We start from the raw sequence: 20975 nt of genomic DNA on the forward strand, positions 1-20975 counted from the left end.
CAATCAGCATTAAAGTTAATGGCGATTTTTTGTGGTAATACCCAATATGAAGTGACTTTCAACAAGGCAACAAAGCCATAATGATGATGATGCTGCTGCTACTGCTCCAAACAATGATTGATGCCTTACCGAAAAAATAAAAACAAAAACACATTGTCATTTTCCCCAATTTTCTTTCGGGTTTGTGAAGATTTTTTTAAACAACACAAAAAAAGTTATCCAAAAACATATTAAAATAAAGTTGGCATTGTCTGCATTTATGTTAGCTTTATATTTTCAAACATTTTTGCAACATAGTTTAAGCTTAGAAAATCATTGCCTCTAAGTAGTTGTTGTCTTCATGAATATCCTTGATGCCAACGTTGAATGGTGCTCCAGTCGTGGGTGTGTGTGTTAGACTTGGCATATAAAACAATAGCTTTAAGTAGTTAAGGCCAAAATTCTTAAGAGAAGAAACGAAGTTTTGATATGTTTTTTTTTTTTTTCCTACTGGCCAAAGTGTTTGCAAGAACGCAATAGAATGTTGGGAAGTGAAGGAAGATATAATAGTGACGAAGACCAACAAAACTGACAAAGCACCAAACTTTGTAAAATTTTTCCGATTTTATTTTTCTGTTCATTGCTTGCTGTTGGCATTGTCCCCTTTTTTGTTTTTGTAAAACAAAGCGTTGAAAACTTTAAGTAAAACTTCAAGTTGACTTTGGAATAGTTGAAAGGCAAAAAAGAAACGAAAAAAAGTTATTGAAGCTGGTCTATAAAATACTTATTTATAATAATCTCAAAAAGGGGGGAAAGGAAAATAGTTACGGAATTGAATTTATCTAACTGTATATGTATAAGAGGAGTTAGGTGTTGATTGGCTAAAGTTACTCATATTACGTCTATTCTCATATCTAAAAGGTTTCAAGTCCCTTATAAAAGTTTCCCTTAATTCAAGGAAAGGAAATCTCAAACTTTTTAATTAGGAAGCCACGATCCTTGAAGAAATCTCCTTTTTTCAATACATCAAACTCAAATTTCCGTTAAATCTCAAATGACATTTGAAGTTTCTATTTCTGTTTCTTGCAAACATCTGCCTTCCGTTTGAATATTACACTTCCTTGCTCAATCATTTACATAAACATCTTAATTTAAGTTGGAGTTTCAGTTTGCGATTTTTTTCGCCGGCACTTAAAATCGTGACCTTATAGTTCAAAGGAAAGAAAACACATCATAAAACCATTTTATAAGTGATTCCGTACTACTACTTCTCTTTTTGGTTAGCTGTTTTTGTTGTTGCTATTTTAACATATTTTAGAACTTAGTCACGTTTGTAAAACTAAAGCAGACAAACTTCCCAGTTGATCACAGCTATCTTTTTTGTATTCTTTTTTTTCTGTTTTGGTGATATTGGAGACCCATAGTTGGTCATTTATAATTTTAATGGATACAAGCAACTTAAACAGGCGTTAAGTGGTTATAAACGACAAAGACACTGTGGCATGGTTTGGACTGTAGTTCTCGTTTTAGCCGTTAACGTTATGTGGTGAAATTCAAAAGAATTTTATTTAAGTAAAACACTGTTCAGCAAAACGAAAAAAAAACAATTGTGAAAAAAATATTTAGGTTTTTATGCAGATAGCCTGTGGTTTGAACATGTTAAAATTTTTTTGTCTCATAACCCAGCAAAGAAAGTGAAATAATTTGGGGTTTCAAGTTTGTTGATTTTAACGAAAATCATTCAGGTTTAGTTCAATAAAAGATGGAGAGAAGATTTACTGAAAGAAGAAAAGACGCGCTAAAGGATATTGTTTTATAGTTCATAAATGAACTACATAGTTTACTTAATCGATTTTTTGGAAATCTTTCGATTCTTCAGTCTATAAAAAGAAATTCCTGAGAAGCATCAGCTGAGAGAAGAAATCAAAAAAATTAGTAGAATCTTTATACGAGAGTAAAGTACTCAGCTAGATTGCTTATCCTACGTCCATTGGGCTAATTAGGCTTGAAAGAAGATTTTCATCAAAACTATGATTCTTTCGGGACTATATGTATGTATATACCAAATTTCAGCTCATGTTTATTGTTATTTCAACTTCAAATTTCTTTACTGGGTTGCAATTAAAAACTTATGCATTTTAGGCTTGTTGCTATTCCGTTTTTGGATTTTCATTATTGTTGTCTTCACTGTTTTGCCCGGCCAAAAAGGGAAGAAAACTGCACTCCCGCTGCAGCCACCAACAGCATCCAGTGGACGACAATGCGTGAGTTAAACTTGAGAATAAGCTAAAGCTTAGCAGAAAAACATGAATGAATAAATGAATTTGTATGCACAAAAGGATAAAGTCAAACAGGCCAAACCAACCAACAGCCAGACAAACAAACAAATAACACAGAAAGCGAGCGACGAGCGAGAGTAAAGTACAAACCAAATAAATAATAAAAAAAAACTATATAAAAACGCGAACCGTCGTGTTCCAAAGATTAATAAATTGATGGCATCCATTGCACATAACGTGTAACTAATGGCTGTAATCAATTTTGCTTTACATCTCAATCTACAAACGACGACGACGAAACGGAAGAGAGCAGCAAGGAATAATAACAACAACTACAGCAGCAAAAAACGCCATATAACAAACAGAAAAATATCCCTGAACTCTGAAATAGAGAACAAAAACTGAACAGCAAAAAACATAACACAGACAAACAGATACAACAATCAAATGGAAGGCAAAAGTAAACAAATGAGAATCCTGTCTAAAAAATAGGTATACAACTATTCAATGCAAGGAAGGATGGAATGTAAGAATTATTGCTGACAGGAGAGGGAGGGCGGCATGAAATGGGAGGGAGTGTGGATAATCATTGGTCAGTCATTAATATGGAATCAGAATAAAATTGCCATGGGGTCAGAGATGAAGTTAGATATGGAACAAATGGCGAACAAAAATTTAGAACAAAAATTTGCTTTGCTAATAAAAAATTAAAAATTAAATTATTGCTCTATTCAGAGAACTATAAGAGTTTACTATTTTTTAAATTTTGACCATTGTTTCCTCTACAAATTTCTGAAATATTCAAAAGCAGTAGATTCTTGCAGGTTCTGGAATAGAGCATTAATTTAATTACTTATTTTTTCCTTGACCAAAAAAAAAAATCATCTAAATTATTTAATTAAATTCTTTGAAGCCAAAAAGGCCCACCCACACAAACCTTTACAAAATGCCTGCCAACTAGAAACCAGCAGACATAAAATAATGAATCCCTTTTAACCTTGACTTCAAAATAAATGTCTTTACATTTAGCCTTGATATACCAGAGCAAATGAAAAGGAGAAAATTTATGGACCTTCACCAATCAATCAATAGTTGGGAAATTTGTTTGAAATGAAGAGAAAACACTGACCGACCAACCAAGCAAAATACCTGACATTTGCGAAATTTATACACAGGCACGCACACACAGAAAGCCCCTTACTTACCACCTTTGCACACCGACAGACAGACACAATAAAAGTGAAATTGTAACAAAACCCATTCTTGCAAAAATAGGATTAAGGTGCATTTAACTCTAAAAAGGATAATAGCGCTCTAAATAAATCCACAAACAAAAGCGAAAAGGTAATATTTTGAAAAAGGGCGTCTTCTTAAGGATAATGTGGTACATTTTTGGCAATGACTAGAAAGAAAATTGCAAAACTAGAGCGTAACTAATGTAATTGCCGGGAAAAGTCAATGTGTGTAGGTTTCTTCTAGAAGTGAAAAGAGTGAAATTACAATGCTTATGTAAAATTTTGCAATGACTGACATGTGTCAGCCGTCAACAATCCAAGAAAGGAAGGCAGAAAATGTGAAATCTTTCCAATTATTTGCATAGTCAGTCCTCAGCAGATCAAAAAATATGTGTAGTAAACGCTATTAAATACTGTATTTTTAAATTTAAGTTATAAAAACATTTGATTTCCAAAAAAATATTTTCTTAGTATTATTTTTTCGAGAAATTACTCAATCAGTCTATGTCTTTATTTTTTGCCCTTGACCTATTTCATATTTCACTGTTACCACTGTTGTGTACGCTAACACTTTGTGGTGGACACTGTATGAACTACTTTCAGCTGCTGCTAGCAAAGACAAAAACCGTTTAGCTCTTTATCTTATCCAATACTACCATCTGATTATCTATCAAATTAGAAAAAGATAAATTGTAATTTTGAAAAGCACACTGAAAAAAATTATTCCTAACAAATTTTGTTGATAAAAATTAAATTGGTAATGAAAATAAAAATATAAAAATTCAAATCTACTTGTTTTAAAAACCAAATAAAACTACGTTTACTTAAAAAATAGGGATGCCAAATTGGTAATAATTAAAATATGGAAACATTTTTAATTTAGAAGATAATGTCCCGGCTGGAGTCATTAATGGAGTAATTCCACACCCCAACCATGTGACATAAATAGCTTCAGATCAGCCATGCACAGGCGTTTATTTTACATTAAGTCTCAGCATACACGAACATACAAAAATACTCTCTCCGTGCTTATCTCTGCTTTAGATCTTTTTCAGGGGTAATCGATTTATATCCTATTTCTATTTGAGTCTTGGGTCAATGTCATTCATGGCGAATTAAAGGATTAACTACACTCTGAAACAAGGTTTTGGGGAGTGAAAAATTCGTTTTTGCGGGGTGAAAGCTCTTTATTATTACGAACACAGAAATATATGTTTCTTGGTATTGTGCATTTTGGAACATGATATTCTGATATTAAAGCCGAAGTTACATCAAATTCGGTACAAAAAGTAGCTTCTTCTTCTTCTTTATTCCGCTTAACTCCTTGAGGTGCATAGGGCCTCTACAAACATCCTCCAGGATGATCTGTCATTTGCTATTACTTTTATTTCGCTCCATGATTTCCCGGTGGATTCTAACTCCTTCAAAAGTACCTGAAACCGTATAAATCTCGAATAACATTTCGATTATGTTTTCTCTTCTCTGGAATCCCAAAAAACCTAGTTACAGGCCATTTGGCTGAATAGTGGCGCTAAAATATAAAAATATGTACGTAGTCATGCTGCTCTGTTCCAGAACAATTTTACTTTTATAAATTTCTCAAAAAAACTCAGAAAAAGTAGATTCTTGGCAAGAGCATAAATGTTCTAGAATCCTGAATCTAATCTCCACCCAGCTGGTTACGCACTGTATGTGCCATATAATATGCTTTTCGGCTTTTTATATTGCATATTATTTGTCGCTCGACATTCATCCGTCGTGAGAAGTATTTGAAAACCAGTCAGTCCAATGATTTTTTTGAACAAAGCGATAAATTAACATTCCAAGCGAATTTAGTATTTTTTTCTATTTAATTTATATTGTTAGAGTTGAGCTATTTGATCGATAACTTATTGCAAGTGAAAAAGGAAAGCCGAAGATTCGAACCCACACAACCACCAAATTATGTGACCGGTTTCGCTGTTAGTTATGCAGCTCATCAGACATATCGGCTGTGGGAATGGATTCTCTGTCATCGAACTTTTGATTTCTCAAATGCAATGTGTTTTTATTTGTCATGACTTCCATGACAAATGCTTTTTAGCGCAGCTTCTGGAAGTTATGAGTTTGGCTTTGAACGCTAACATGTCGTGATAACATTTTCTTGTTTATTCGAGGATGTGGATACAAGTCGCAGCCGGCTCAGCCAGTTTTCAATTTGAAATTTTGCCTGTCATGGCTTATTGTTAATGTTAATTTGTATTAATTTTTCTCGTTGGAGTTGAGCTAATTGATCGCAGATTCATTGCAAGTGAAAAATGAAAGCTGAAAATTCATTTCTCGTTGGCTATTTTCAGCGTCCAAAGTATAATAATATGTGGCTTATGTCTTGGCTATTTAGTGCTCTTTTATATTTAGAAAATAATTTCTCGCCATTTTGGTTCGTCCTTTAATTTATCTTTCGTTTCTCGTTAATATGGACTCTTATAGTACGTTTATATATAACCGGATTTAACAACCCCACTGGGTTTAAAATGTCAATTCCTTTACGTATACGTCAAATAAATCCTCATTAAGAAGGTTAACCTTGCGAAAGGCTATAATATAAACATGGCCTTAGATATTTATATTTTCTTACTGGTTCTGTGTCAACTATTAACGATCAGTACTTTCCACAATTTTATTCTAATATCAACGTTCTCCGTAGTTAAGGATTCTTGAAATATTTTTCCGAATATAGATTAAACAGGAGTAGTGACAAAATACACTCTTGCCTTAAACCCTTTGAAATTGGAATATTGTCTGATAATACACTTTAATGTTTTATACTTGTTTCCAGTGCACTTACTGAATATATCTTTTATCGCATTCTTCTAGTCCAATATAAGTTAAAATATTTATAAAATTATAAATCATTTTCATCAACAAACGTGAACATATTTCCGGCCCTAACTAAAAATGTTTTCAATTTATGTGGGAAACTGCACTAAATGCTTTTAGAGAAAATATTTGGATAAATTTTTGTTGACTGCTGCTTATAAAAATCTTATAATATCTACACTTGCCGAAAAAACATATTCCAATACTATCTTTGGCACAACCCATAAAAATCTTTTTCCGTAAAATAATGAACAAAATTAACATCTTCCCCTTCCCGAATACTTCATAAAAATCTCAATTGCAACTGCAATTTGGCATCCCCATATTTTTTTTTATTTTGTGCTAATTGTTTTGTCTTTGGTGCAACCGTTTACCATTAACAACAAATCAAAATTAACCAAATAACTAACACAAAATCAATTGCTCTAACTACACTCAAACAACTACTTCGTTGGTAGAAGAAGAAGAAAAATTCCACTACTTTTCGTGGAATGGCGATCACTTTCCTTGACACTTACCAAATTGACTTCGCATCCAGGGATACAGAGGCGAAGGCATCCCTGATGGTTGTGAATTTGGATTTTGTGATGGTGGTGTATGCTGGCCGGGGTGTCCTTGATGCATTTGTGGTGGTCCTTGACCCTGATGCATCATACCTTGGGGTGGTCCGCCAACTTGGGGTACGCCGGTTTGTTGTTGACCATACATGCCCATGTTGTGATGATTTTGATGGACCTAAGAGTGGGAATTGATAGGAATTTCATTAATATATAAGTTTTTTTAATGAATTATGGACATACATACACAAATTATTGGAATATAACTACGCTACAAAATAAATAAATCAAAATCTAAACTACAAAAGAAAATGAATAAAACAAAGATTTATCTAACAATAATTCCTCGTTAATAACTAAAACCAAAATATATTCCAATACTACATTTATTGGTTTTGCTAATTTGGGTTATTTACACAGTAGAGAAAAGGGTCTTACCTCCGTAACATCGGGTACTCCGACATCATTGTAACCCAACTAAAATTAAATAGTGAAGACAAAAATCGCGAGGTGAATAAAATTTCATGATTTTATTTTTTTTAATTATAACGTAAAAGTTGCATATTGCCAAATTAAAAAAGACTTGACTCAGTAGCAGAAACTTAGGAATGACAAAACCTAGAGGCATTTCAAAACCACCGATATAATTTTAGTGTTCGGGGAAATTTACTACCCTCTGGGTTATAAATAAACCATTAATCTAGAGTCAAGTTATGTTACAAATATATAATTCATGCTGATATTTTTGTCATTTTCTTACCTCCGTAACATCGGGTACTACGACATCATTGTAACCCAACTAGAAGAATATGCAAATAAGATCGGGAAGTGAGTAAAGATATTTTGCATTAAAAAACAGACACGAAAATGAAACACAAAATTGAAAAACAGACACAGAAAATTATATAACTTAACCCGATCCATGTCTAAATAAAACCTATTTCATTCAAAAGAAATAAGAATCTGTATATTGTAAATATAGTATTCTTTTGTGCAGCAAATTGAATTGATCTAAAGTGAAAATAAAGTTTTGTTCCTAAGGGATAACAGAGCTTGTAAATGTGTATATGAATTACGAAAGCATATAATTCCCATTAGCTCTATTAAAGGGAAATGTTATGATTGATGTCGTAGCAATCAAAGAATATGGACTGTCGAGCAGAAAACTTTATAGAGTAGGTTTTGAGATATTGTGTAATTAAAATAGATGAATTTCTCTATCTTGAAGATTTATTCATAGTTGTTTTTTGCAACATTCATGATGATAATGAAGTTCTATTATTGTTTTTAAGTAACACGCAATACTTAGTTAATATCGTTTTACATATTCCCTGAAGATTCAATGTAACTTATTGCGAAATATTGGAAGTAATAAAAATAGATTCTTGCCTGAAGCTCAAAAAATTTAAGATTTTTTCATTACATGAAACGATATAGTGATTAGTTTAGAGAATAATTTTTTAAACAAGTATTTTAATATCATATTCTCTAAGAAGTATAATAATAATGGATATTAAGTAGAAAGTATATCGTAATGAAATAATGTTCCTTTTCCGTTATTCTTGTAAATCAAAGCATAATCCAGATATCCAAGAAAAAATCTTCAGATTTTAGATATTCAACAAATTTAAGTTGTACCCATAAATACTGTTCTTCCTACTTATGATACCTTAAACTATTTACACAAAATATGGCAACCTAATTGTTTTATATACAAAACTCACCTGAGCCTGTGAATGTTGCATATGATGTTGCATTGCCATCTGGGGATTCATATGGTGTCCGCCAACCATTTGATCCGCCAAGGGTGGTGAACCACCCTCATGTACCATACCCAAACCACCGACAGCCGCTTGCAGTTTACAACTGGCATAGACGACAGGTTGATGTTGCTGCTGTTGTTGTTGTGGATGTTGTTGATGCGCCGGTATTTGTTGTTGTGTCACCTGTTGTTGCGTCACTTGCGGATGATGTTGTTGGTGGGCATCGTTCAGCGGTTGTTGTGGTGGACCCTGTTGCTGTGGAACCATTTGTGCACCATTCGCCTGCGATGGTGGCACACAACCACCCACCTGACTCGAAGGACTGTCGGGTCTGGAATAGACACCATGTTGGTCCATACCCTGACCATTATAGTAGGGCATACGATCATAAGGCGGGAAACGTGGATAAGGCATATTGCCCTGATGATTTGGTGTCTGACTGTAGTGATGCATTTGTTGGGCATCGAGATCGGCTACACCGTTACCCGGATAGTGACCATGGTGCATATCGGCACCCATATAGGTGTTTGTAAAGTATGATGTCATACTTTCACAATTATTTGTACTCATAGTCATCTTGAAGCTTGGAGTTTTTTTGCTGTGTGTGAGTGGTGAGTTGTTGTTGTTGCTGTTGTTTTTGTGTTGTAGGTGTTTTGGTGAAACTTATAATCTAATGACTTCTTTTGCTAGAAAGCAAATTATTTAGTTATTGTTCCGGGTGGTTTTATTTTCACAAGAATTTACAAACTAGGAGTTTGAAAAGTTGCTTGAAGCTAATCGTTTTTTTGTTTTTGTTTTCTTGTCTATACAACTTATATTTAAAATATAATTTATGATTTCTTTTAATATATATTTTTCTCTCAGTGGCTTGTGTAAATCTGCAATGGAAAATTTTGTGTTAGGCAAAAATGTATCGAAATTGCTTCAGTCATTCATACTTACCTTAATTTAAACACTTAAGTACAAAATTTACAATTTAAAAGTGTTGAGGTATAAAAATGATTACGTTTTATCCGATGTTCCTTTTAGTTGCTCGGCTTTATCTAGTCCTTGTATGATTTGGAAAAATCAAATATGAAAATCAGCAGCAGTTTCCTTTTAGTTTTGTAGAAAATTGTAACTAAGTGTAGTTAGTTTTTTTTTTGAGGGGCAGCAAAATATGTTTATAAAATTAGATTTGTTCAGGCTTTTCAGTGATATAGATATCCAAAAAAGAGGTGTCTTGATTGTGAAACTCTGCAAAGAAAAGATAGAAATTTATTAGATATTTATTATTAGAATACATATGTAACATATGATTTGTACAAAATATGTAATAGGAAGTAATTCGTTGTTATTAAAACATATTCTTGGAGTTTTAATTCAAAATTTTTTCTGTGTATTGTCATATATGGCCTGTTCCTTTACTTTTGAAAATTGTATAACCGGCAAAAGTAGTAAAAGTTGTAAAGTGTTCCCATATGAATTGTATGGTGCCTGAAGTAAAGGAACGCTTTTCGAAAAAAAGTGGTAAAACTTGAAGATTCTTGCGCGTAAAGGAACAGAGCTATAGTTTAATGCCACAATCGAAATGATTGCTGTCCATGATAACAATTTACAGACATGAATCGAAGGATATGTTTATTGTGAGTTGTAAACGTTTGTTTTGGTTTGTGTCTTTAGATACATAACCATCTAAAAATACATATTTAATTTAATGTAAATGAAATATAAAGTCCAGGTTGATGTCTAGGAATATGGATAGTCAGGATAGTCTTTAATTGATAAAGTCCGACTTTCATAGTCCGTTGGCAATAGTATTTGGTTATTGTCTAGGAATGGTGATTTATTTAATTTAATGTAAATGAAATATAAAGTCACGGTTGATGTCTAGGAATAAGGATAGTCAAGATAGTCTTTCGATCGTAATGGATAAAGTCTGACCTTCATAGTCCGTTGGCAATTGTATTTGGTTATTGTCTCGGAATGGTGATTTATCGAAAATGATGGTTGCTGTCGAAGAAAAAAAGCCGGACTTTCAATTTAAGTTGGCCACACGTACTAATGGCAAAATAGTGATGACTGTTCCGATTATTTTCATAAAATGTCGGATACTTCTTTTAAAGCGGGGGGAAATTATTTTAAAAATAGAATTTTCTATTTATAAAAACTAATATTTTCTAAAAAATATTTTAATATGTGACATGAACCCACTAAGTGAAAAAATAAAAAGCTGACTGGTTTACAACATGTTAATATTCTATATATTTAAAAATGTATTCGAGAAAAAATATTAACTAATTTTTTATTAGTAAACCGACCACACTTCTTTCTGCTCATAATAGTTTTCATACCGTAGAACTTCTATTAACATAACATTTGACCCCATAAATCATAAAATGTTCGCAAAATAAGCAGACAAAAGTAGACAAAGTGACAGACAGACAGGAACATATGAATGGAATTTATAAAATTTAAATGGATTTTCTATTATCCCCTTTTCCAAGCATAAGGTGAAATGGTCAAAGAGATAAAAAAAGGGCAAATTATTAAAAACCCCATATTCTTTAAAACGTGTCATTTAAGGGAAGGATGGAGTGCAAAAAACAGATTAGTAAAAAATACTTTTTCCGCCATAAACAAATACCCATATACACATACATTTCTTTTGTAAATAGTTTCTATGGTTTTTGTATGCTTAACCTCCACGAAAGCCAAAAAACCACTAAGCTTTAAGGAAAAAATATCCCACATTCTTTTCTCCTTCGCATTTCTATATTACAACTCAAACTCCATCTGCAAGGTAAGAGCCACTCACTATTGCTGCTCAAAACATGACAAAACCAGAAAACCAAAGCTTCCGTTTCAATTATTGTGAATACCGTTATGGCAGAACAATGCCGAACCGGAAACAAATATGCGACGACAATGCCAACCAAACAATAATAAGGACAACAGCAACAAACTCAAACCTTAACAAACTAAGGCAAACAATGACGATGATAACAATAATGGCATCAGGCATTTACACCCAGTCCACAGCATCATCATTCTATCTTCTCCCACTTACCGAACGAAAGACAAAGAGCTGTAGACACACAATTGGGCGACGGGCAGGCAGACAGACGTTACATTTTTGATCGTTGGTCACTCTTCTTCTTTCACTTTTACAAAAGATTGCAATATTCCTATCACGACTATATCCATGTATGTATGATAGGTAAATACACATGTATAAAAGAATGCTGGCTAATGTCTACCATTCATAAAGTTATCAGCTACTCTGGAGGGGTATGTTAGCACCCACAATCATATTATTGAATTGTAGGTATGTAGATGAGGCCCATTTTTGAGTTTCGTTTACCAAGGTTAAGACGCAATAAAAGACAAGATATTTAAAGTTAAAATGACATTGTATTTTTGGTGGATCAAATATTAAAATCCTTCAAACTGAGAATTAATTAAATGGGAGAGCCTTAACGAAAAAAAGGTTTAAAAAGTCAATTATCTACGAAGAGGAATTCTCTGAACCCAAATGTAGTTTACTTGGGACAAAGCGACTTATGGCGGTCAGATGTGTAATGGAGACGTTTTAACAAATGCTCTATTCCAGAACCTCCAAGAATCTACTATATTTGACATTTTGATAATATTTCCTTTATAAATTTGTCAAAAAAACAAAAATAAATAAAAATAAAAAATAGTAGGCTTACTGATTCTGGAACAGAGCAAAAAAATTAACCAATATTGCCAAATTATTTTTAAAGAGGTATTTTACTTTGAGGTACCTAAGGGGAAAATGCCATACCTCGGTACATTTAAATCGGAAAATACCATTTTATCTGCATTCAGTTTTATTCAGAGGTTTAAAAAATCGTTTTGTTTTAGTATTTTATGACGTGATAATTTTGTTACTAAACATTTGCCAAGTCTCAGGTCTCCAACCACTTGCTAGTTTATTTTAATTTCAAGCATTCTGGAGTGCCTTCAGATATATAAATTCAACCATTCCAAAATATTCAGTCGATCAAGGAATATATCCCTGACTGTATGATAAGAAATAAGAACTAAAGTTAAGTGCGGTATGGTGCGCAACAGAAGACAATGATTCACTTATTTCAAAACAATTTGCAAAGAAATTTTCTCGGAATGGAGTAGGTCAAGGCTATCTATCGCTATCGAGCAAGAGGGCAATGTCGAATAGAAGGCACCTTCTTAAATAACTTGGTCTATGCAGATGACATTTGTCTATTGTCAAACAGAGCTAATGACAACAAAAAACAATATGTCTCAACACTTCAAGAAAACCCATAGTAGAACAAACAAGGTAAAAGGTTAGTGTCACCGGTATATGTAAACAAAAGAAGGGAATGTCTATAAATTATTGGAATTAAAAAAAAAATTCACAATTCATTAAATATCTTGAAAAACATCAATGAAAATTCATTACATTTTCAATTTGAATGTTTCCATACCGTTCCACTGAATGGATAATGTCTCGCAGAAAATAGAATTCTTGCAAAAATGTTTGAGATTGCTGGAAATTCAATGAAAAAGGAGAAGCTGTTTCATTAAATATTTTGAAAAACATCAATGAAAATTCATTACATTTTCAGTTTGAATGTTTCCATACCATTCCACTGAATGGATAATTTCTCGCTGAAAGTAGAATTCTTGAAAAAATGTTTGCTGGAAATTCAATGAAAAAGGAGAAGCTGTTTCATTGTTTTGTTTTCGAAATCAAATCAACAAATGTTGTACCGCCTCTATAAGCGGTCTTTTAGTGTGCGGCACGTCGTTCGGTCGTGGAGGAGGTTACATGTCCTTGATATGAAGAAGTCTTTTTTCGGAATGATATATTTTTTCCTCAAAAAAATATATCCCTAATATACATCGAAAATAGAAATAAGTATATAAAATGTCGTACGAAATTTGGCACTAACATTACAGCCCAGTTCAGTCAGCTGGGTATTGCTGTTACCTTATATTGTTCTACCATAAAGAAAACCTGTGAAGCACATACATTTAGCAAAGGCCAAATATCTGAATATTAGGCCAACACCGAACAGCCAATGTAGTAGCAAAAATAAGTAGATGAAAAGCAGAATTTGAAATGTTCTACGAAAAAGCCTAGAATATTTGAGTCAAATGTCAAATTTGTCCTCATGTATGAGTGTACTACCTCGTAAGATACTAACGGCATTACGGTTACAAGTATTTATGAATCCTTGCCTCCATCGAATTCTTTGTATATTTTGGCGTGATAACGAATGCATAGTTATTTTAGGAAGCGTAACCTGCAGTGGATCGGTAATGTTTTTTGAGACAATGACAAAGCAAGCGTTGCGCTGAAATCCGTTCAGCCAAGAGGGAAAAGGGTTGGAAAACCAAGAGAGGTTCCATCGAACCCGAAATAATAGTACTCAGATTAGCACCAAACCAAGTGAGTTGGACAACAACTATTGTTACCGCCCGATGTTATAGTGGCAGTTAAAAGTATAAAATAATAAAAATATTTATCGATTAATTTTATTTGACTCTACTTTAATTGATATCAACTCTCTTCTTCTTAAAAAAAATATATTTTAATATTTAAATTATTATTTGTGATTTATACACTTTGGCATTTTAGCCAATTTTTTTCTTTCATATTACATAAATATGTATCTCCACATACCACTTCATGTTTTTTTTTTTTTGTAATAACAAAAATATCTTTTGTCATAGCAAAAATGTGAAAGTGATGGAACGAACATACATATTTGGTCTGTTCCTTTACTTTTAAAAGTGGTAAAACCGGCAAAAGTAGCAAAAGTTGTAATCTGCTTCCATATGAATTGTATGGTGTCTGAAGTAAAGGAACGCTTTTCGAGTAAAAAGTTGTAAAACTTGAAGATTCTTGAACGTAAAGGAACAGAGCTATTATGTTTTTTCTTTCACACGATATTCCATTTTGATTTCTTTCCTTTTGTGAAAAGTCATTGAAGCGGAAAAATTAAGATAACAAATAACACATCATAATTTTGGTTAGAGAAAAAAAGAAAAGAATGCACAAAAATGTCTGAGTGTAGATAGATTTCTCAAATAAAATTAAAGCATACCTTAAGGCTTGAAGTAATAAAATTAATGAATTTACCCTCTGGTGGCAATGTGTCAAAACGTTGACGTTCTTGAATCGGCTAAAACAGACACACATGTGGTTGAGGTCTTGGGTGGGAACGGTTTTGTGTTTTGGCTATGAGGCCATAGGTGGTGCTAAATTCAAGTCAGGGGATATGTAAAAAATTGAATTCAATGTTTTGAAGAATAAAATAAGAAAGAAACAATGATTACATTTTTAAAAGAGAAACAAATATTTTCATTTCCGGTCAATCTAAAATATTTCTTTGAATGTTGAAGTGTATTTTAGTATAGATAATTGTATTGATTCTATAGAAAAAAAAACGGACCGAATGTATTTTAATCGAATGTAATTTAATCTTGTTCGTTACAGGCCTGTAATAATAAAATGCCAACGACTAATTACTAGAAATTAGAATTATTAATAACTGTAAATTATTAATAACAATAAACTAGATATATTATAATTGTTATAAAATATGACAGCGTCTTGAAAGCAAAAACATATATTTAAAGTAATAAAAATTAAGAGAAAAAATCACAATTTTTGTTGAAGACCGTGTCCGTGAAATTAATATTTAATGCATTAAAATTTAAAGATTTTTATAAAGAAATTTAAATCTTGCATCTTTTTTGGAGTTGTAGGCAGGCATTTTGTTGGACTGTATCGATAATAACCATAACATGTAATCTTGAAATCAACCACTTTTTTGTTGTGTGAGTTTCAGAAACGCTTTAATTTGAAACTCAAAGTAATGGACTGAAATTAACAACATATGTGAATGATCCCACAAACTAAAATTAGCAAAATTTGGAAACCTTTTGTAATGGTCCAAGAAGTTAAGGATGGCAGGACTGTGCAATGCCAACACCTACAATTTTCATTGATGGCGGTTAACACCATCGATCTACAGAAAAAAGGAGATGGACAAAGAAACCCTCTGTCGTCACAAACGAAACGAAAATAAAGCGACGCATTAATATTTTTAACACATTTTGAAGGGAGGAAGAATTGAGTCATATTTTTTTAAATTGCATACATATTGGAGTAGCTATTAAGATGCCGGTAAATTGTCTGCTATATTTACTCTATAAATTTAACTCTTCATCCAATCTATAATACAATATTTAAAGATTGCCCAAATGCCTATTTTTTATAATTTTTAATTGTAATAAATATTTTGAAATAAAAAAATATTTAAAGAACTTAATTTTGAGTTCAATTGTCATAGCGAAAATTGTTACTTAAAACTTAGCCTTTGCGGAAGTAGAAGTAGTTATGAGATATGTTTGTGTTTTTCTCAAAATCTCATAATTATAAAAACAAAACCTAAGAAATTCAAAGTGGGAAGTAAAAGAACAAACAATTTTAGTTTCTCGTCATAGTTAGTTAATCTAATTTGTTTGTCGGTTTATCTTGGCGGCAAAAATTCTCAATGATTTTCTCCCCACCATTTAATGCCTTCTAAAAGAAATAAAACTATGGACAAGCAAAATTTTCTATTTCAAGCCAAGCATAAATGTTAAATACAATACGGCCCTCTAGACGAGACAAAAGGCAAATGTCTGAAAAAAAAAATAACAAATGAAAACGTTAGATTTAACAATAGATTTGTGGTGAGAAGGAAGAAGTTGAAAATAGCACCAAGAAGTTGTAGTATATGATGAACGGTATATTCCATTAAAAGATTGGATGAATGGTTAGGTTAGTTGGTGGCGTCTGGCTATGACGATGAACATAGACGACGATGACGATGGTGGTGCTGCTGATGATGAGGATGATGATGACGACGACGCATCACTGAGTTTTTACGCTTTTACACAAACAATAATAACAGCAACAACAATACATTAAAGTCGTAAATCAAAATGGCAGATAGTTAAATGTTTGAGAAGAAAACTCACTCACAAAGAAACAGGGGGCAAAATCTACATTGAATTGTGCTGAATAATGTCAGAAAAACGCTGAAATGAATAGCAGTCACCATCATCGTCGTCATCAAACAGAGCATATCGTACGTACATACCTACATTCATACCCTCAACAAGCCTAAACAAACGTTAGTTACTTGTAATCGTTCATTCGACTTCAATCAACATCATTTGGCCTATGTCACAGGCAGAAAACAAAATCCGGAACAGAGGGTTCGGAACATGGAAAACAAAATAGACATGGACGTAGTAGAATTACTAGGGACATGTGAAATAATTAATAAGCCGATTTCTTATTCGATAAAGCCAATCGCTTTATGACTCTTAGCCACCACAGAGCCAATTAGAAGACCCCCAAATAATCATTTTTCCACGAGTTCCATATCATTGGCTTACAAATATAATCTGTTCCATATATGGAATTTAGTTCACTTAAGGGAAGTACACACTATCATTCAAAACTGACAGTTAACGTACTTTTAGGACAATTTTCCGGCAAATAACAATTTTTATTTAGCTAAAAACGTTTGAAATACAATATATACGGTATTATTTAGTGATTACAAAAGAAAATTTTCAGACAGATATTAACGAAATAGACCTCGATGACTGTCAGTTTTGCTTGTCAATGTGTACTATATTTTAGTTGCATAGTTAGTCTAACCGTTCGCTGTTTTAGTAAAACGAAAAGGGCCATTTGCTTTTTAAGCTCCCTTTTAATGTATGGTTTCCAATATTTCCTTTTTTCAAGACAAGCGAACGTTTTTTACAGAACTAGTTTATGTGTACATTTCAGTGAATCGTTTAGCTGAACAGGTTATTAGTGAACTACAGAACTCTGGTATTATATATTTGTTCAGTTTTTTTGTTGAGTTCTTTTCGGTGATCAGATGGTCGACCATTTGTTGTTTTAGTTCAGTAGTTCATTTCATTCAACTATATGAGATTTTAGTTTAACTTGCTTAGGTATTTTAGTTCCATTTCATTGATTGAAAACGATATCATGGTATAATCTTTTATATTTATTTATTTACCCCGCACAACCTCTTCGATGTAAACAACAACAAAGCTTCACTGCCAAAAATACAGTCCACTCAACATTTGGCGTCCCACCTTAACGTATTGTTCAGTTGAATTCGTTCGTTCGTAAATCATTAACTTTTTTGTTGAGTTCTTTCCGGTGAACAAATCGTTCTTTTAGTTATCGTTCACCGATCAACTATGTTCAGATGATCATCAGATCAGATGTTGTTGCAGAAAAGCTCATTGAACTATATATTTCAGTTCAATTTGCTTCGGTGTTTAAATTCCATTCCATACGTTCCGTCTTGTAGTACGTCGATCCGGATTATTAAATATTTCTTCAGTTAGTTCCGTTAAGATGTGTCAGTCATCTGTCAATAGTTCCATCGTTAGCTAATTATTTCAGTGAATCATCGAAATTAGCCAGAACTATTTCGATCTAAATAGATTATCGAACGTTCCTAAGCTCTGACATCTGACTTTTTCTAACGTTCCTGAAAGCCCCTCCCCATTTGTGACGCCTTATTTGTTTAACTATACCAAAGACACTTTGCATTGGCTCACAGCCGCCGTGCAGTCAGGCAGTAGTCATAGTTAAACATTAGGTAGGTCTCTTAGGTAAACAGAATAGCAACAACAAAGCTCTCATAAAACTATACGTATTCACACAAAAACACACATTCATACATACGATACATACGTTACATGTGTGATTTTGATGTGTATGTTGGTTGTTTTTGTTAGTATTTTTTGTTTTCTCCATTCAAAGTATACAAAAACACACATTCGCTTGTTTGGTTGGCTGATTTAACTCGTATAAGTATTGTTTGCTATTGTTGTTTTTGTTGTTGTTGCTACGTTTATCATTATGAATGCGAATGAGGAATGATTGATTGTCTTGAAGAGAGTGCAAAGCATTCACATGTCATATGAATGAATATGGTGGAGTGAAGTGGAGTGTGATGGCAATGGCCATTCTCTGATATTCCATCTCTTTTCCACATACATGATTTGTTGTTTATCTGTCATTCATTGTGTGGAATAAGAATGTGTGGCCAAAAGAGATGATGTATTTCAATTAAAAATTCATAACCAACAAAAAAAGACAACTTTTGTTGTTACTGGTTTGCTAATAACAACAATAATGCTGCGTTAAAGCTAAGTTTTAATTAAAGATTTGACAGTGGATTTGAAATATTAATAACTTGTTTTTTGTTGTTGTTCTTGTATGATTTCTGTAGCAAGTAGATTAACAAGCTAACTGAAATGGTAATGAAATTGTTTTTGTTATTGCTGTTTTTTTATAATGAGAGCGTAAATAAAAAGTATTGAGTGTGCTGCTCTTTTTGAGGTAAACTGACCAAAGTGGGTTGGGTTAAACCGACACAACTTGGGTTAGTGTCTTGGCTATTAAAATTTATGGATATAATAATGGCCGACGGCAAATAAAAATGGATATTAATGGAAGTGTCCATGTCTTTAGAATTTTAAAAAATAATGCTTCATTTAAAAATAAAGGAAAACCACAAGCGTTCACTTATTTCTAATTTATTAAAAAAATTAATGAGACTGACTTGTGTACTAGACAACCTTAGAAATATTTTAGTCGTATTTTAACTTCTGTGATTTTTAGTAAGTAGATAGGTATTAATTATTTCTGCATTTATTTTTGATAATACCTATTTGTCGTTAATATCGTAAAATTAACAAATATTAGATGTAAAACTGACGAAAGATTATTAATAAAAATTATCCCTGAAGATGTTGGGAAATCCCAACAAATCATCGGATAGAAAAATGAAATAAATAGCCTTTATTTTTCATTGATTAACGGAGACCTTATATCCCGATAAAATAATGTCTTAAAAATCAAAATATCAAATATTCTGTCTTTAGCTTTTAAAATATCGGAATAATAAATTTCATGATTTTTTAACAAAAGTTCATCTTTAAAAGATCATTCCTTTAACTTAAAGGTCAGTTTAATTTTTAATTGTCTTAAAAAAAACCGAAGATTGTAGATGTCTTCTATAAACTTGACCAATACTATTCGCTTTTGGATTGAAATAATTCCATATTTTTAATTTGCTGCAAATAGAGACTTTTTCATAGAAATATTTGATTTTGGAACTAATTATTTTTCCCACAAAAAATTTTTGCGCTATTTACATAAGTTTCTTTGTAAATTAACAAAACTCTTGCATGTTCGTTTTGTTTTTCATTCAATTTAAAGCGCCTTAGTCTAAGATATCAGAAAAAAAAAATAATTACATGACATTCATGCAATGTGTTCTTAATCAGTCCAGCGGCAGTCGATTTTTTTGCAGCTACAATTTTAATGAAAACGTTCAATAATGTTCTCACTTAATTGTGAGTTCAATTTAACAAAATCACCAAGAATTACAACTAAAACCGAAACTCTGTCGTTTATTTCTTACAACTTGGTACAACAACTGGGTGAGTGACTGAGTGGCGGCGATTAGGAAAAAATGCGCCACAGCCATGGCCCAGGGAGGCTGGTTGGTTATAGTCAGGCAAGGCAAACATTTTCGCACGCAATCATTGTCTTCTTCATCGCCTTAGTCACAACATGATACCGTCGTCTCCACTCTACTAACTAGCTTATATACAATATATTTATTTTTATAAAAAAAGAATTTTTTTTAATCACTAAACATTTCAATTGGTCACCAGCAAGCATTATTGTTGGTAAGGGGTTTCGTTTAGTTTTTTTTGTTCTTCTTTAACATTTGATAGAACACTTAAAAAGCCATTAAATAGAATCAAACTACTTGTAGGCTGACGGCTTGGTTGTGTTTTTGTGTGTCATAGTTTAAGGAGCAACCATGAAAGTGAATAAAAAAAATAAGTGTGGGGTTACAGTAACTGTAATTGGGATATATACAGTGGGGTCTGAAGTCATAAAATTTAACGGGTCACATTATGACGTGCTGAATTAGATTGGTATTCGTTCGTTCTTTAATCGTTCCTTCTTTGATCATCCTTTTATCTTTCGGTCGGTGCTCAGTGAACTACTGAACTGTATTGACTGGACTAGTTCATACGATCTTTTCAATGAATCGTTTAATTGAACTACATTGTTCGTGAAATATACATCTCCATAATAATTGGAAATATTATTCTCTTGCTTTCCCTATCTTAGTTTTATTTTAATTTTTTTTTTTAATTTCCAAACACTGTGCCACGACATGTAATGTCCCACTGCCGCCACTCAAATAAAAGTCAATG

At 32.5% G+C, this 20975-nt stretch overlaps 1 protein-coding gene across 6 annotated transcripts in view; it reads right to left on the reverse strand.

Moving 5' to 3' along the window:
• Antp (homeotic protein antennapedia) overlaps nucleotides 1-20975 on the reverse strand; it is a 338269-nt gene that overhangs the window by 13003 nt on the left and 304291 nt on the right. For 2 of the 6 annotated variants that reach the window (XM_073958719.1, XM_073958720.1), the window contains 5 exons: nucleotides 9615-9908; nucleotides 8634-9550; nucleotides 7670-7708; nucleotides 7348-7386; nucleotides 6871-7087 (listed from right to left, as the gene is read on the reverse strand). In XM_073958719.1, the coding sequence (XP_073814820.1) occupies nucleotides 6871-7087; nucleotides 7348-7386; nucleotides 7670-7708; nucleotides 8634-9248 (910 nt within the window). In that variant the 5' untranslated portion in view covers nucleotides 9249-9550; nucleotides 9615-9908. Of the gene's footprint in view, nucleotides 1-6850; nucleotides 7088-7347; nucleotides 7387-7669; nucleotides 7709-8633; nucleotides 9551-9614; nucleotides 9909-20975 lie in introns of those variants that run through there. The other 4 variants (XM_073958722.1, XM_073958723.1, XM_073958721.1 and 1 more) reach the window with 3 other exon arrangements.

This window comes from Musca autumnalis, unplaced genomic scaffold (assembly GCF_047663935.1).
Source record: "Musca autumnalis isolate F117 unplaced genomic scaffold, ASM4766393v1 scaffold_1, whole genome shotgun sequence".
Taxonomy (NCBI): Eukaryota; Metazoa; Arthropoda; class Insecta; order Diptera; family Muscidae; genus Musca; species Musca autumnalis.